General features: G+C 33.3%; 1 protein-coding gene across 1 annotated transcript; it reads left to right on the top strand.

Moving 5' to 3' along the window:
- Nucleotides 1–13,297: 13,297 nt before the first annotated feature.
- Nucleotides 13,298–17,047, top strand: LOC118037150 (uncharacterized). Its single transcript, XM_035043054.2, has 6 exons — nucleotides 13,298–13,758; nucleotides 13,950–14,176; nucleotides 15,226–15,336; nucleotides 15,429–15,584; nucleotides 15,720–15,961; nucleotides 16,616–17,047. The coding sequence occupies exons 1-6, from the start codon at nucleotides 13,436–13,438 to the stop codon at nucleotides 16,937–16,939; spliced, it is 1,383 nt and encodes a 460-aa protein (XP_034898945.1). The 5' UTR covers nucleotides 13,298–13,435; the 3' UTR covers nucleotides 16,940–17,047.
- Nucleotides 17,048–17,509: the final 462 nt, after the last annotated feature.

The raw sequence follows: 17,509 nt of genomic DNA, 5'->3' as shown, positions 1-17,509 counted from the left end.
CTGCGGATTGAGTGAAAGGGAAGAGGCCCAACTCTGATTGACAAGCGCCAATAGCGAGCCACCCAATAGCAAGACTGGATATTGCGCACTTTATAAAAGATGTTTGTGATCCCTCGATTGAGCTTTGATTATGGGCAAGCTAAGAAGCCCTGGCCATGGACATTAACGACAAGAAGAAAAGAAAATGGAAACGGGGAGTTATGGGGTTAGAAAACACTGAATTTTCAATCCGTCAAAATTAAAATGATCATAGCGAAAATGTCGTTGCCATGCTTCCTCCTTTAACCTCATAGAAAAATGTGAACGAGTAATGTTTTGAAGATATAGAAGAAACAATTGATTCATTCTCATGTTAACTTTAAAAATTAAGCCTAATCTGTCATTTTCAATTTTACTCTATTTTTTTTTTATATATAAACTCCATATATACCTCTTTTCTTGAATTCCATTATTGCTAAGTAAATTTATTTTTAATTATGTAACAAAAAAAAAACCATCAAAGATGGTATGGATAGTATTCTTCTTGATTTAAATTGCTATCATTTTTTTTTCCGCAACAAAAATTTTAGACTTGTTATTAAACATTATAAAAATCTTAATAAGATTCATTTAAATTAGAAAAGACTAACTTGTCTTCACTTGTATAATTGTTACATCCATTTTCTAAATGCCATATAATTTTTGTTTGAGGTTTACATGAAGGCTTATGTGTTTATGGTTGTGTTGTTATTTCTGTTTTGATGAGACTGTTTAATAATATAGTGGAGATTGTTTTTTAAAATATTTTTTATTTAGAAATATATTAAAATATTTTTTTATTTTTGATTTCATTATATTAAAATGATTAAAAAACACTAAAAAAAATTTAAAATTAAAAAAAAAGGTTTAAAAACAGTGTCAAAAGAGCCTACGTTTGCTTCGCTAATCTACGATACTACACAACTGCTGCTTCTCTAAATTGTTGTGGAAGTCTACTGTTAGCTGCTGTTGAAACCATTTATTGCAGTGCTGCTTCTGTTGCGAATAAGAGACTAAGCTGTTGCTTCTTGATTTCTGTTGCTGCTCGTGTGTATTGTTGCGTTGGCTACAGCTGTTTGAAGCGACTGTTGTGTCAGTTTGAGGTGCTTACCGTCGCTTGTCGCATTAATGCGGCGTCGCGGTGAAAATGTTCCACCAAAAATAGGTTACAACACCGTTGATTTGTTTTTTCTGTGAAACAAGTGCCATAGCTGCTTTTGGAGAAACACGAAAGGAAGTTGCTGCTGCTGATGGGAGAGTGCTTCTATTTATGTCGCTGCTACTGCAGTGAGACGGATGTTGCGTCTTCGTCTACTGTTTTTGCTGCTGCATATGATTTTTTTTTTTCCTTGCTGTCTCAAGTATCTAAACTTTGATATATACCAATTATTAAAAGCACTAAACACTCAAATATTTAATCTCTTGAGATTTTATAGATTGATTAAATCATCTTCAATTTGCATATTTTGACCTTTATGTTTATAACCTCAAACCAACTAGGATTCTAATTAACTAATCTAACTAGTAGATTACACATTTCTAGGATAGAAAATACAAGTAGTAATATATATGCAAACTAGAAATATCTTTTCCTCCTAATCATCTCCTCATTGTTAGTTAAACTGCTAGCTCACTTTCTATTTTTTTTTTTTTTTTAAATCCTAGCCATGGGTGCTTACTGCTCTATTTCTATGTTATCTACTGGTCAAGGGGCCGAGTAGCGACGGTGGAGTGGCAACATGATTAAAGAATCCATGATTTGAATGGTCTAATTCAAAAGGTTGCTAGACTAAAACATAAACTTTTTTAAAGTTTAGGGTGGCATGGCCCAAAGGCTCTTCCAGAGAGCTTTGCTTTGGCTCGTCTAAATAATCATTTTAAGATGAATTTATGATCAATTGCTACGATATATCTAGCTAGCTTGAGTTCTTCACACAAAATTTCCCATAAAAAATGATAACCACTTTTCTTCTATTGTTTGAATAAAAACTCAAATAAAGGTTTATGAGGATTGGATTTAAGCGTAAATTTAATTGTTAATTAATAGGGTAATCATTACCCCATTTCCAGAAAAAAATTCTAATCTTAAACTGTTTATATATCATCCACAGTGAGACTATATTTGAATCTTTTAAATTCTTTAGAGACTTATGGCATGAAAGTAATCTTTTTAATTCATTAGAGACTTCTGGCATGAAAACAATGTTCTAGTAATTTTTTTTTTAGGAAAAAAAACTTTATTTTTTTATTGTTTTGAAATGTTTTGTACATTTGTTGGATATTTTTTTTTTTATTTTTTTCTTTCTTGACTTGATTTTGTGTAGAAAATAAAAGTATTTATTATGACTTATCTTGACCATATTACTCGGTTATTATATTTACCAAAGAATCCTCTCAACTTAGAAAATTATAATATTAAGTGCAGTTTTAATCATAATTTTAATCTATTCTTCGGCGTATCCCTTAAAGTAAAGATTTAAAAATTGGTCAAACCCATCCTTGCTTGGTATTAATTTGTATGATAGGAAGGATTCGTGATTAATAAAACTTTTATATCATATTAAATAACTATTTTAACAAAAAATTAAATTATTAAGAAGGTTTTTGAAAATGATTTTATATTATATATTAATAGTTCGGAATCGAATTATATGATATTGAAAAGATGGAATACTTGTACAGGACAGGCTTGCAATCATCAATGGAAAGGTCTACCTTTCAGCTCTTTATAAAGGTATTCAATAACACTAACTCTAAAAAGATGATAAAGGACGTCACTAACGAGATAATGTTCGTCCCCTTGGGTGGATTGATGGCCAACTTACTATTCAAGAGCTTGCCTCAAACTAAAAAAAAAAGAAAACTTCCGTTCACAGAAGACGCGCTCGCGCTGCTCACCTTGTGTGTTGGCTCTGTCGAAACTGGAGGAGCCACCGCTGCAGCATGCTACCCCCGGCAAAGGAAAGGCCTGCCGCGAGGGGGGCGGCCGATGCTAGACGGTATATATATGCTCTCGTGCTGCTCACCTCGGGCGTTGGCTCTGTCGAAACTGACAGAGCCAGCGCTGCGGCATACTACGTACCCCCGGCAAAGGAAAGGCCCGCCGTGAGGGGGTTGGCCGATGCTAGTATATTTAAAAATAATATAAATAATATTTTAGATTCAAACTTAATTAATAGTACTGTAAGATTAATGACAAATACAGGTTATTATAAGTGAAACAATACTCGTTATTATATTAATCTAATATGTAAATTCTATTGGAAAAGGATATATAATTATAATACCAACGATTGTAAATTTTCTTACACATGCTTACTTGAAACTACTAACAAAAGGGACCGCCAAAGAAATGCTCTCGCTATCCACTACAGCCAATTAGCGATGGCAATGGCATCATGATTTGGGTTTTTCTAGATTTATATTTTATTTATTAGATAAAAAAAAAATTAGATATTTATATTATATTTATTGAGTTTTGAGTATCCATATAAATATCAATTATTCAACTATTATTTAATATTCAATAAAAAAATAATATATACATATATACACACACCCGACATAAATAGATGATTTTTTTATATATAATTATCTCGCACGAGTAATGAAAAACTATCGATTTCGAATTAAATTATCACTATTGTGGCCAATTATTGAATATCTAGAAGGGTGTTCGACAATTATTGATCTAGAAGGGTGTTCATTTTTCACGAGCAGATGGTTGGGTCTGCAGATGGTTGGATCGAAGAAGACGAGCTCTGATTGACAACCAATCGCAAGACAGTATACTGCACACTTTATAAAAGATGTTTGTGACCCTCCACTGAGTTGTGATCCCTCGATCGTGCATTGTTGATGGACAGCGTAAGCAGCCTTGGCCATGGACATTAACGACAAGTAAAAGAAATGGAAAGGGAGGAGAGGAGAGGGGAGGAGGTTTTCAGCTGGTTAGGAAAATAGAGAACAAGTTCTGACGAATTTACTAAAAGACTTAAAGAGAGGAAAGTTCGTGAAGATTTTCAAGGATGGGTGGATAAATTAAATTGCTATTAAAATAGGGGATGATCTATCAAATTTACTATTGATATTATGTTAATGTTATGAAATATAATTAATCATCTAATAAATTCAGCTCTTACGTGGATTTTTTTAATTTTTTTTTTAATGATATGAGAGGATTTTGAGTTTTATAGTTCCTAAACGTGCTTAATTATATTTTTATTTTCTTAATCAAAACTTAAAAAAAAAAAAAAAACAGTTGAAATCAATTTGTAAAAATGTCTTGAAATATTCCTCTAAATGTAAATGGCGATAATGTTCCATCACATGCAATCTTGCTTGCAATTGTTATTATTATTAGTGGAAAGCTATATTTACTCGGTATCCTCGTATAATTCCAATAAATACAAGTGAGGTTGGCTAACGACGTTGTTAAATTCATTTTTTAAGTGTTTTTTAAATTATTTTTTATTGTAAATCAATTAAATTGATATATTTAGATTTTTTTTATGATTTTAATATATATCCTTATATCTAAAATAAAAAAAAACTAAAAAATATCATTTTAATTAAAAGATACTTTAACAAAAACACCATGCATGCATAACTAAACACACTTATATTCTAACAAAAATGTTCATGTAGTATTGTTTTACATGATAGATAATTATTAAAACAAATTAAAGGGCCTAGGGTTTCACTATAGAACAAAACTTATTATATTATAAATTGTAATTTTTTTACCCTTCATGTAGACCTCTAAGAAATAACAAAATTAATGAAAAAAAATAATTTTTTCACATCGTTCAATTTGTGTGTTTCAAATTGAATTGAATAAATTATTCTTTTTATATTTTTATTGTGTAATGAAATTTCTAATTTACTCTTAGAATAAAAAATGAATTACATAGCTAATAAAGGCCTTATGGTCTTTTCATTTTTTTAAATGACTTAAAGAATAAAATACATACTCTTTAATTTGTATTTATTTTATTTTTAGCACTCATTATTTTGATTGCTATTCATATTGATTTTTATGCTTTTTAAGTTTATTTTTTCAATTTCATCCCTGTTTATTTTATTTCATTTGTTTTTTGTTTCCAAATGAGTCCTTATTCTTTTATATACTGTTGTTTTTTATCCTCTTATTATTATTATTTTTATTTTTCCACCCAACATTTTATTTTATTTTTGCATCCAATTTTGGTCATCATTTTTTTATTGTAAATTTCATTTTTTTTTTTTTATTTTTTTTGTTTTTCAATTTATTTCCTAATTATTTTCTTTCAATTAGTTTTCATATCAAATTTGACCCCTCATTGTTTTTATTGCTATTTGTTTGGCTTTTTAATTTTTATGTTTAGGAATTTTATTTTGTTATTTTTTAATGTTTGCCTGCTACGTGTTAATCTTGGTCTCATGACTCGAGTAATTGGTTTTGAATATTAGCCCAGTTTAAATTTGGTCTTCTTTTAGGTTTTTTTTTATGAATTGATTTTTTTATTATTTTTATTTTCATTTTTTGATATTGGATTCTTGGAATTGAACTTCGTGATTTGTCCTTTTTTTTTTTATGGGGTTATCCTTATCTCATGTCTCGGGTAATAGGTTTTGATTTAACTTATGTTGACTCAGATTTTTCTCTCAATATTTTCTTTAAAATTGATTTTTTTAACTTTCATACTTTGACATTAAATTATTGATCATTGAGTTATGTAGTTTTTTCACTTTTTTTTCTATGAAGTTATCTAGGGTTAAAATTAGTCAAGTTAACCTGGATAGACTTGAATTTTTTTTTTTTTATCATTTTTTAAATTTATTTAACTTTGATTTTTTTTTAATTTTAATTTTTTTATCTTAATCTCATTTCATGTTTAGCGGGTTATTTAAATGTATCTGGGTTGACTAATGTGTTTTTTTTGTTTTTTTTTTAAATTGATATTTTTAAATTTTATTATTTGATATTAAATTATTGAATCTTGTCTTGTGTTTTCTGGTTTTTCTCACTTTTTTTTTTTTTTTGCTCTTATCTCAATATTTTATCCCAGATTGCTTATTAATAATATTATCTCGGGCTGATTCATAATATCATCACATGCAAGGTTGTTAAAATCGCGATTCAACTCGTAAAATCGTACGTTTTTACGAGTTAATATAGGCTTTACGTGCTAAATCGTACATAAAACTCGGAAATGAGTAAAATCGGGTCAAAATCGGGTAAAATCGTTAAAATCGGGTAAAATCGCATAAAATCGCGATTTCACTACCGATTGAACGAGTTTGCCCGCAGGAAATTTTAATTCAATGTTTCTGCCACGTGTCTCCCTCCTATTGGCTCTAACAGATCGAAGGCAATTAACTTAATGTGGCGGGTTGTTCTCTTCTCCTTTGTCCAGTGACTCCAGTCTCTCCTTCCTCCTCCTGTTCGTTCGTCTCCTCTCTGCTTTTGCCTGGTGCTGGAGCTTGATGACGAAGAAAATGGCGGAGATGTGTTGATTGGCCAAAGCTAACTTCTCTCCTTCTCTGTTGCTGTCTCTGCTGCATGCTCCCTTTTGTTTTTGTTTTTTTTACTGCTGTTTGTTCTTTTTCCCCTGTATTCTTCTGGTTTTTCATCTATGTTTCCTCCCTGGTTTTGTTTCTTCTGTGTTCTGGGTTGTTCTTCCCTGTTCCTTCCCCTTGCTCCTCTGTTACGAAGACGATGACGATGGCGCAAGCGTAGGAGACGATGAACCAAAACGGCGTCGTTGTGTCCTTGGGCATGGCTGTTTTTCACTTTAGTCCCTAGACAGTTTAAACTTAACAATTGGGACCCTAATCAGAAATAATTGATTTCTAATTGTGCCCTTGGATTAAATTCAATTGAATCCTTGAGTTATAGCGATATTTACACAACAGTCTTGGGTTTTTGGACTATTCAATTTGGTCATTGAATTTTAATTTTCAAGTAATTTTTCCTTGAATCAGCTCCAAACTTTGGTATTTTTTCAATTACACCCCTGATTCCTTTAATTAATTAAATCAAAGTTTAATTTAGTCCTCAAACTCATTAATTCTTCAATTAAACTCTTGATTTCATTAATTAAAATAATCTAAATTTTTATTTGAAGGCTTGAAATATGTATGAATTTTTATTTGAAGCATGTGTTTTAAGGTGCTTGAACTATGTATGAATTTTTTATTTGAAACATGAATTTTTTTAATGTATTTTAAAATTCCTTACGATTTTACGATCCGAGTTTGTGTAAGGCTTTCCGTGCCGTGTTAAAATCGAGATTTTAACAACCTTGATCACATGAATATTTCTTTTATGTTGAAATAAATTTGACTTGGCCCTCAGCATGACTTTTCTAGTGAGAAGCCAAAGATGTGGTCTTTTTCCCACCACAAGTGACCTTGCAATTATTAATGAGAAAGATAGGGTCTTTGCATGATTCCAACCACTATAAAACGCAGGCTCTCCAAGAGGTATCATCCATGCAATAATATATAACTACATACAGATACAGATACTTTAATTGATTGAGAGTGGAGAGATCATGGAGTGCAAGAAGGTTGGTTTGCTTCTCATGGTGGCCTTGCTCGTAGTGGCCACTGTTCCTCATTCCACGGTTGCTGCGAGGCAAGTTCCACTCTTAAACATCATGTTTGCTGATGAAATCAATGAACGCTGTCTCCATGATGGCCAACGATGCGATAGAAAGGCTTGTTGTGCTAATTTCGTTTGCGTACAAAAACAACAAGATAATGTCTGTGTACCAGAAAAAAAGGGTGAAGAAGATGGGTGGTGAAGGTTTAAGAAACATGGTGGGATGCGCTGTTGTGTTTCTCGTGGTCTGTGCTTTCTTCTTCTTCTAGTTGTGTGTGCCTTTTTTCTTCTTTTTTTCCCTTCAAGTGCTGTGGCTTGTTAAGTGTGGAGTTTCATGACATGTGCTTGTTATCGCCGATGTATTAACTAGTTAAGTGTGAAATAAGAAATAAAAAAGCCTTTGAACTATTTCATTAGATATCGCCATGCATGGGGAGGTTCCTCTCTCGCGTTGGATATGGACATATTGTGCTGCAAATGACTCGAGTCACGTTTTAATATGTTTGAACTAAGCTCGTTTATGTTGCGTAGCTTGATATATATTGAGCTTATAAACGAATTAGATTTAAACTTTAACATACTTGCAAAAATCTGCGAGAGCTTCTGCTATTGATCTGATCATCTGATGATAATAACTTCTTCTCTTTTTTCTTTTTCTTTTTTATAATGATTAAGTGTGATAATTTAAAGATAGTTATTTAGAAGATTGTGACTTGAATGGCCGATAAGAAATTAACTTGCTGGAAAATAAAGTTAGGAACAAAATAAAAATCAATCTCGTTAAAAATATTATCCATAAAAATAATATGGTCGTTTTCAGTACCGGATTGTTAAGAATTTTAAACAAAATCCACCTGAAGCCAAACTATTCATCTCCACATAAGAGAACGGTATCAATATTTTACTGTAATAATAATAATTAAAAAGAAAAAACAGAGAGAAGCATAGTAAAAAGGGCACCACAACTTTAAAAACCCAATTAATAATAAATGCGGAAGTTAATAAGACAACAATTACATGAAAAAAAATTAATGGACAAAAAAGGTTATAATTATAAATATGTAATTTTATTTTTTTAATTTAAATAAATGGTGGCGGATTTTCTAGAGCTTTACAAGCATTTAAATAAGCTAGAAAAATCTATCTCTACTAAAAAATAATCTAAAAACTCCTATGAAAATAATAAAATTGGCTCAAATGATAATTTATAGGCCTAATTTCAAAAGATTCAACGGCCTAATAAACAAGTAGGGAAAATTATTTGTAAATTTACTTAGAAAATTTGAAGCTCGATCTAATTATTAAACTTTTCATTATGTCAGTTTTAAAATGTATATATAATTTAGAATGATTAGATTTACTCTTAGACCTAGACATATTTACTGATACATAACAAACATGTATTAAGCTATTTACATAGTTTTGTTGAGTCAAATTCTCATCTCATAGTATACAATTCTCACCTGAATACTCAAAACATTCGGTCTCTGTAAACTCGAGCGCATCATCTACTCCCATGTTGGTTTTCTTTGGGGGGTTTAGTTTTTAGTCTTAATTAACTTCTTTCACCTATTATGTTATGGGGATAATTGCACTTAGGGCATCAATTTTATATTTTTCCTCGATTCGAGTATATGAATTCTAATTTTGTTTCATTTTGAGCACACTGATTTTTTTAAAAAATTTTCAATCTAATGCTTCAATTTACCTTTTATCAATTTTTCTGTGATATATCAGTTGTCCTTCAAAAACTCTATTGATATTCCGACTTTCATTTTATGTAAATCAAATCCATGAATTTCTTTTTTATACACCAACATTTTTTACTGCTCCAGTCAAGTAATTTAGTATATAAAAAAAAAAATTCTCCACTTTCCGGTTGCACCATCACCAGAAACCCAATGGTCCAAATTCATTTCCCGCCAAAATATTGCTATTACAGAAATCTCACGAACCACCAACAACCGTACCAGACAAACATTATTATTAGCAAACAACAGAAGCTAGAACCAATGCTTTCTGTCCACGGTCACTAAAAGCAAAAGGCTGACCAGTTCACTAATTCGATCTGCGAGTGTTAGATCGAGATTATATCTTGAGGTACTGATCAATGGGGCTCCTGGACTGTTCTTTTCGCCACTGGAGCTTTCGGCGTCTGGCTTGCCAATCCAAGCAAGGCAGGTTTATGGTCTTTTCTAGCACGTACTTCCTTCAATCTGAATGTTCTGTGGATCCAATCTCTGTTGATGATGCTTTGTTGTCAAAAGTATCGGATGCTTCAGATCTGGTCTAAATTCTTGTTTCTTTTCAGGTCAGAAGGGACCAAGATTGGAAGTGGAAGTGCATTGAATGGTGCATCAGTGAGTGCTTTACTTGGGCTAGCAGCTAGTAGTCTGGGGATTATTTCTTTTGAATCTCCTGCTTATTCTATCCAATTGGAGTTCCTGTTTCCATTGACAATTCCACTATTGCTGTTTAGAGCTGATTTGCGTCGCGTGTTTACGTCTACTGGGATATTTCTTCTGGCTTTCTTGATAGGAACAGGTAAAAATCAGATTTTTTTTTAGTATGAAAATCAGCTAAAAAACTATTGGGTTTGATTCTGAAATGGGAATTTGTTTGCGGGTTTTCTATGTTATCTGATTAGAAGATGGGTTTTGAGGGGTTTGTTGCGTGGCAGTTGGAAAAATAGTTAGAATGGTGGAGCCAGAGTTTTTTTAATGAGGGGGCAAATTATTAACAAATACTAAATTATATAGATATACATTAGAAATCAATTCAAAGCATATATACTAATTCATATCAAGTAAAATTAATTTAAAAATACTTTCAAAATGAAAGAACTTACATTATAATTATTCTCATGATTAGTGTCTACATAATAATTAACACAACTACATAATAATTCACTGTTAAATAAAAATCAGTTGAGTTACACAATAATTCTAAATCTTCCATATGAAATTCATAGCAAAATACATATCAATTCATCAAAATCAAAACCTATTTCAATTCATATCTATATACATATAATAAGTATGTTGATTGAATTATACTTAATTATTTCTAGATATTTAATTGAGGAGCAATGCCTAGTGTATGTGTAAAAGAAACAATTCTTGAAAAACATGTTTTCTACTTGATATTTTACTTACAAACAAGTCATATGAAAATATTAAATTTCAATAAACTACTCTGCCAATACAAGAAATGTCAATAATAGTGGTTTTACATGAATATTAATCTATTCCTTTATAATAAGAAAAGAAATATTTAATTGATTAAATTAGTAAATTTAAACATTTATTTTGAACATATTTATATCAAAATCTATAAATTATCATAAACCCAAATATTTTTTATAACTAATTATAAAAGAATAAAATTAAAATTAAACAATGAAATAAATAGAAAAAATAAAAAAAAATTACCTAAAATATAAAGCAAAAGACAAAAAAGATTAATTTGATTACCTATACTTGATGAGAAATTTGCATACGAGAGAGGTAGAAAACAAACAACTCATGAAAAAAACAAAACGGCAGAGCAACTCATGAAAAAAATAACGTGGCAAAAATAGGAAACAAAAAATAATTTTTGATAGTTAGGGATTCTATATTTTAAAACCGGTACCCTCAATTTAATAGGGAAACAAAAGGAAAAAAGAAAAAAATTATGCAATGAGCTATGTATATATATTATATTATATTATATTACAAGTCAACAATTATAAACAATTGACAGCTTTTCTTTTTCATTCCTGCAGCAAAATATTTTGTAAACTAATATATTAATATTAAAAAAAAAAAAAATTAAGGGGCAATTGCTCCCTTTTGTCCCCACGTGGCTCCGCCACTGAACACTATTGGCCTGTATGATGGTACCGATTCTGGATAGCGTGGCTATAGCAACTGCATTTCCAACCCAGTTCAATCTCCTTGCACCATCTGGTGAGGCTTTGGCTATGATTCTGACGCAGGTGAGCTGAGATTTACAGGATTTCTACTTAGTTAGTTCATTTGCATCACCCGTTGATCATAGGATCACTCAACCTGATAGGATTATTAATCACAACAGAAAAACAAAAACAATTACATATAAAAAAAAGTTTCACTGTAATTGAAACAGTGCGGTTTGAAGAACTTTCGAAATAATCTCAAGAATACATCAAATATATTTTATAATCCTAAAAACAAACTGCGTCAAGTAATCACAAAAGGTCCCTAACGGCTAAAAGAGCCCCTGTGGCCCAGCATTTTGATATCTGTTCTTGTTCAGGTTGCCATTCATCTTGTTGCGATCCTCGGACTTGGAAAGCTATTTCGATTCGACCAAAAGCCGTTGCTGATTGCATCAAATGCTAATATTGGAGGCCCGACAACCGCATCTGGAATGGCCAATGCTAAAGGGTGGAGTTCTTTGGTTGCTCCTGCCATTATTGCTTACATTTTTGGAATTTTTTTGGAATTTTTTATTTTCTTTGTTTTGGGAGTAACAGCTTGCTGTGTATTCTTATTGTTCTTGCGCATTATCATTCCCCCTTGTATCCTTCGCCAAGAGGTGTTGCTGTTATTAATCACAATAATGAGCATCATTAGACCTGTGTGAGATTAATTGTTACTGCAAAATTCTACCATGTTTACATGAATAATTTAATAATATTCTTGTATAATATTTAATCTCTTAATATATCCTTTCGTCAATGTTTTTTTCTTTCTAAAATGGTATAATTAATTATATTTTTTTATTATGAAAATGCTCTTAAGCTATACGAGGATTTAAATTGGTATAATTTTCTTTTGGTTAATTTCTTCCATTTCTCTCTTTGGTAGTTTTGATCATTGGTACTCAGATGTAAATCTTGTGGTTAAAGTTGTACTGTAACTTCCATCTTCACTTCCTCCTTCTGTCTTTGCCTCCTCTTGTCTCCCTCTGACCTCAGCAGCAACTCTTCAATGGCTTCAAAACCTCCATTTCTCCACTCACCGGCAGTCCCATCACCGGAAACCCACCGGAAACCCACCGGACACATTCCATTCCCCTCCACAATATTCTTACTGCCACCACCAACCCCATCAGATAAACATTACTGTCAGCAAAGAACAAGAACAAGACATCATTTCCTTCTCCTCAATTGAATCCTCTAAAGACCCAAATTTGGTTCGATCATCTGTAACTGTTTGATCCAATCTGAATCTGAATTTCCCTCTTATTCCTCCTACTGGTCCATGGGGTTACCTGGACTGCTCTCTTTGCCACTGGTGCTTTCGGTATCTGGGAATTCACCACCCCTTTTCTTGCTTTTTAATTATGATATTTTGGTGTTGGTCGCGATCCTGCAATCTGGGCCTTCGTTGAATTCCCTATGCATGAATCCGGGATCCCACGTATAGTTGTGATAGCATAGGCCCATTGGATGTTGCTGTTGAAATTGGAAAGACACTTGAGAGTTGAGACCGCATTACCAAACAAATTTTTTTTATGTTATTATTAATTTTAAATTAATATATTTTTAATGTTTTTAATTTATTTTAATATGTTTATATTAAAAATAATTTTAAAAAAAATAAAAAAATATTATTAACATATAACTTAACATAAAAAATTATTTAAAAATAGTCCAAGCCACGGGAAAAACAAACTCTAAAGCGCACCGGGTTTTGGAGACACTTTTCATAGATAAAGCATCGCCCTCAATCATAACCAAGTAACAAACACAAAGGACAATACCTTTGTATATTCATAGGTTGTCGTCATGTGAGTCTCTTCGGTTTGGCCACGTGAGCATCTCTGCAAAAAAACCCAAACAAACAGGTAAACCCTCCAAAGATGTATCACTTCACCGAGAATTCCTCTCTTAAACACCATCCATTAATGGCTTCTCCAACACTAACACCTTATCTCCCTCTCTCCCCCTCATCAAGAATACTGTTACACCAGTCACCACCCTTTTCAGCCCTTCATGACTCCCTCCACCTCACTCCTTCAAAATCTACACCTTTATCTTCTACAATATGTACAAGGCCTAACAAGAGCTGCAAACCAATTCAATCAGTAAAAGTTTGTTCGCAGTTGAGGTATCCCATCATTTCTCCAGATGACCATTGGGGCACCTGGACTGCCCTCTTTGCTACAGGGGCTTTCGGTATCTGGTAATTAACTAACTTGCTTCTGTGTCACATATTTCATGTCTGTTTATCTCAGTTGTTGATGGCATGGTCACGTGGGCCCTAAACTAAGGACCCACCTTAGAGAAGATTGTCACGGTTGTGTGAGTTAGACTAATGTTGTTCTTGGATAGGTAAAAATGAACATTAATGGTGGGTTTTGATTGTTTTTGAAGGTCTGAGAGGACAAAAATTGGGAGTATGCTGAGTGCAGCCTTGGTGAGCATATTGGTTGGACTTGCAGCTAGTAATGTAGGAATCATTCCTTATGAAGCAAGGGCATATTCAGTTGTGTTGGAGTATCTGCTACCCCTAACTATTCCTCTGCTGTTGTTCAGAGCTGACTTGCGGAATGTGTTTAGATCAACTGGGACTTTGCTCTTAGCTTTCTTGCTTGGTTCAGGTTTGTTTTTCCTCTTAACTATGTGTAATTGTGTTCAAATTTCTCAATCAAGCGTCATTTCCTGTATATATCATGTAAATTTATCTCCTAAGGTACCTAAATAGTTTTGCTTATACACAGAAAGAATAGGATTTTCATATTGAGATTTGAAGTTTAGAATGTTAAGGATTAGGTGTGGTTGTTACTGGGGGCAACATCATGAATCCAGGGTCAAAATGTATGAGATTTATGTGAAGAATGATCAGTCTTAGTTTCATCAAATCAAAGAGTCTAATACGTATCATCTTGGATGTAATCAAGGTTAGCTGATGGAAGCAGTAGGATCCTAGTGTTTGACTGAAGGTGCCCATGTGTTCAAACATCATAACTGAGAAGAAGATTGTGAGAGAGTAATTATTGTCAGTTCATGTAAGTTCCTCCGTGTCCATGTGATTTTTTCTGTTAATCTAAAATCAATTCATTTTTAATTTTATGGTAGAGTCGGTGTGTGAATCATTGTATGATGACTGGCATCTTGTAAGGAGCTAGCTCTGCATATCTCAACTCTACAGTCTGTCGTGGCATGTGATGTTTTACCAGCATCCGCTGCTTTATGGCCCACGGCATGCAACTGAACCAAAACTGAATGGTCTTTGCTGAACAAGACATCGATTTTGTTTCAATTATGAAATTCTTCCCGTTGGCTGAATGTCTTCAGCTTGCTGTCGAGCCATATGTTGTCCTAGCATGTATCAAGGTGCTAAGTAACTTCTGCTAATTACAGATTTATCAACTGGTAAAAATGTAATTTGTGCTCAAATAATTCAACACGGTATTTTCTTCCATCCGTGTGGTCCTTTGAAATTTACCGCTGTCTCATAAGTGCCGAGCACTCCCAATGCTCTGCTGTAGAGCTTCAGACTCTCTGTACATTGCTTATGTGGATTTTGAATGGAAACGTGTGAATGTAACTTTGGCTATTAAGCTCTATATATTTTCATTTTCTTTCTCTGTCTTTTTATGCTCTAATTTCCTTTGATTTTTGGTAACTTCATTCTTCCATTTTACAGTTGCAACTGTGATTGGAACTTTAGTTGCCTTTCTGATGGTGCCTATGCGATCACTTGGCCAAGATAATTGGAAAATAGCTTCTGCTCTCATGGGGAGTTATATTGGTGGATGTAAGTTGTTGCTTCTTCATAATTGGCCTGCTGGTCATACTGCTGTGCTGCCTGCTTATTTTGATTGTACATTGTTTCCTTTGTCATTGTAGCTGTTAATTATGTTGCGGTTACAGAGGCACTTGCTGCTTCTCCATCAGTTGTGGCTGCAGGAGTTGCTGCGGACAATGTAATCTGTGCTATATATTTCATGGTATTATTTGGATTAGCCTCTAAAATACCTCCTGAGGTTTCAACCTCAACTAATGGTATGAAGTAACTTCTTACCTAATTTCTTGGAACAGTCTTTAATTGTTTATTAAGGAAACAAAACAACCAAATGGACATGTTTTATTGATGGTTAAAAGAGTTCCTAATTATATCAGAACCTGACACTTTGGCAGGTGCTGAAGTGGATTTGTCATCCAATTCAGAAGGCAAAGTCCCTGTGCTACAGACTGCTACTGCACTTGCTATCTCCTTTATGATATGTAAGATTGGAGCGTATCTCACGCAACTTTGCAAGATTCAAGGAGGTACTCTGCCAGCAGTAACGGCTATTGTTGTCTTTTTAGCAACATTATTTCCAGCACAATTTGGTTATCTTGCTCCTGCTGGCGATACTCTTGCTATGGTTCTGATGCAGGTAAAAAACGTTGTATCTAGTTTTGTTTATTGGTGCCTTATTAAGTGTCTCTTTCAAGAGCTTACCCCTTAATATCTTTGTTGTTTCTGTACTTAAGCTGCTTCATTTGTTAATTCTAGGCTCCTAATAATTACCCCTTATAGATTGATCAAGGTGTTATCTTTTTCTTGGATATTTTCTCGTAGATGATTTTTCAAATGATTTGTATGCACATAGGATAAAGCATGCTTATAAAGTGAAAGAAAGAAAGTCATAGCTCTATAGGAGTTTTGAGGCTATGAAGGGCAAGGGTAGAAAGAAATACATTGCCTCTTGGTTTCATTTCGGACATAAAAAATTATGGCATGCGTGTGTAAAGTTGCAAATTGTTTAAGGATAACCTTTAAGTCAATGGCTCTAAACTGGTTATAAATATTGTTGAAGAAACACCACTCAATTTTCTAATCTGAAATTGCTGTCTGTTGTCGATAGCATTGACCTCTTGTTCTTTTATCTCAAAAATGTGCCTCCCTTGAGTTTCTGAATGCTTAATAATCCCCATTGACCTGTATCTGAAGATTTGAACTTGACATTACCGTTGAAGGATTCCAATTTCCAGCAATAAAATAAGCACAGGATATCTCACTTTTGTACATTGGCTGCTTTTTCCAACAGGTATTTTTTGCTGTAGTTGGTGCTGGTGGGAGCATATGGAATGTCATCAACACAGCACCAAGTATATTCTTATTTGCTCTAGTTCAAGTAACTGTTCATCTTGCTGTGATTCTTGGATTTGGAAAGCTGTTGCGCTTTGACTTAAAGCTATTACTTCTAGCATCGAATGCCAACATCGGAGGCCCTACGACAGCATGTGGAATGGCCACAGCCAAAGGATGGGGTTCTCTGGTAGTTCCTGGAATTCTTGCAGGCATTTTTGGGGTTTCCATTGCAACTTTTCTTGGTATTGGCTTTGGAATGATGGTCCTTAAATACTTGTAGAAGCTAACAATACTGTATAACAGAACCTTTTATACTGTGTTGCACTATATGAAACTTGTAAAAAAAATTTATGCGGTATCAAAATTAAAGCTGCTGCATGTTGAAATCCTTCTGTTTGCATTTATGTTGCCAATGATCATTCGGAGCCCTACCTTCACCACCCCCATGGGGATAGTCTACAGGTTCGTAACGACTACTCTTACCTAGCCAATACCTAGATCTGGCTCTATCCAAACTTATATGTTTGGAGCTTTCCCTTGCATGTTTTTTCCTGATATTTAACCCTTCCTACCCTTTGTTTCAAACTCATGAGCTTTCGCTTTTGCTGGAAGACTTGAGAACCCTATCCTTATTTTAGGGCAGAGTTGTCACCTCTTCCCTTCTATTATTTTTTTATTAAAGCATGTTCTACTGCGTTTTGCATAAAAAAATATTGCATGCTAGCTGATAGAGGAAGCCAACCCCTCATTTTGGTACTGATGTACTTCACCGCTCCGCAGCCACTAGTCAACTGTACTTTCATTGACTTAAAAAAGTCAACTGTACTTGCACTAGTAACCATTGTATGCT

The sequence above is a fragment of the Populus alba genome, chromosome 17, assembly GCF_005239225.2.
Source record: "Populus alba chromosome 17, ASM523922v2, whole genome shotgun sequence".
Classification (NCBI taxonomy): Eukaryota; Viridiplantae; Streptophyta; class Magnoliopsida; order Malpighiales; family Salicaceae; genus Populus; species Populus alba.
The sequence above is the reverse complement of the archived record's forward strand: the minus strand, read 5'-3'. Positions and strand labels throughout refer to the sequence as shown.

Coding starts and splice junctions, on each gene's coding strand:
- LOC118037150 (XM_035043054.2), top strand. CDS start 13,436: ATGTATCACTTCACCGAGAATTCCTCTCTTAAACACCATCCATTAATG. Junction 14,177..15,225: donor AGCTTTCTTGCTTGGTTCAG/GTTTGTTTTTCC, acceptor TCCATTTTACAG/TTGCAACTGTGATTGGAACT. Junction 15,962..16,615: donor TTGCTATGGTTCTGATGCAG/GTAAAAAACGTT, acceptor TTTTTCCAACAG/GTATTTTTTGCTGTAGTTGG.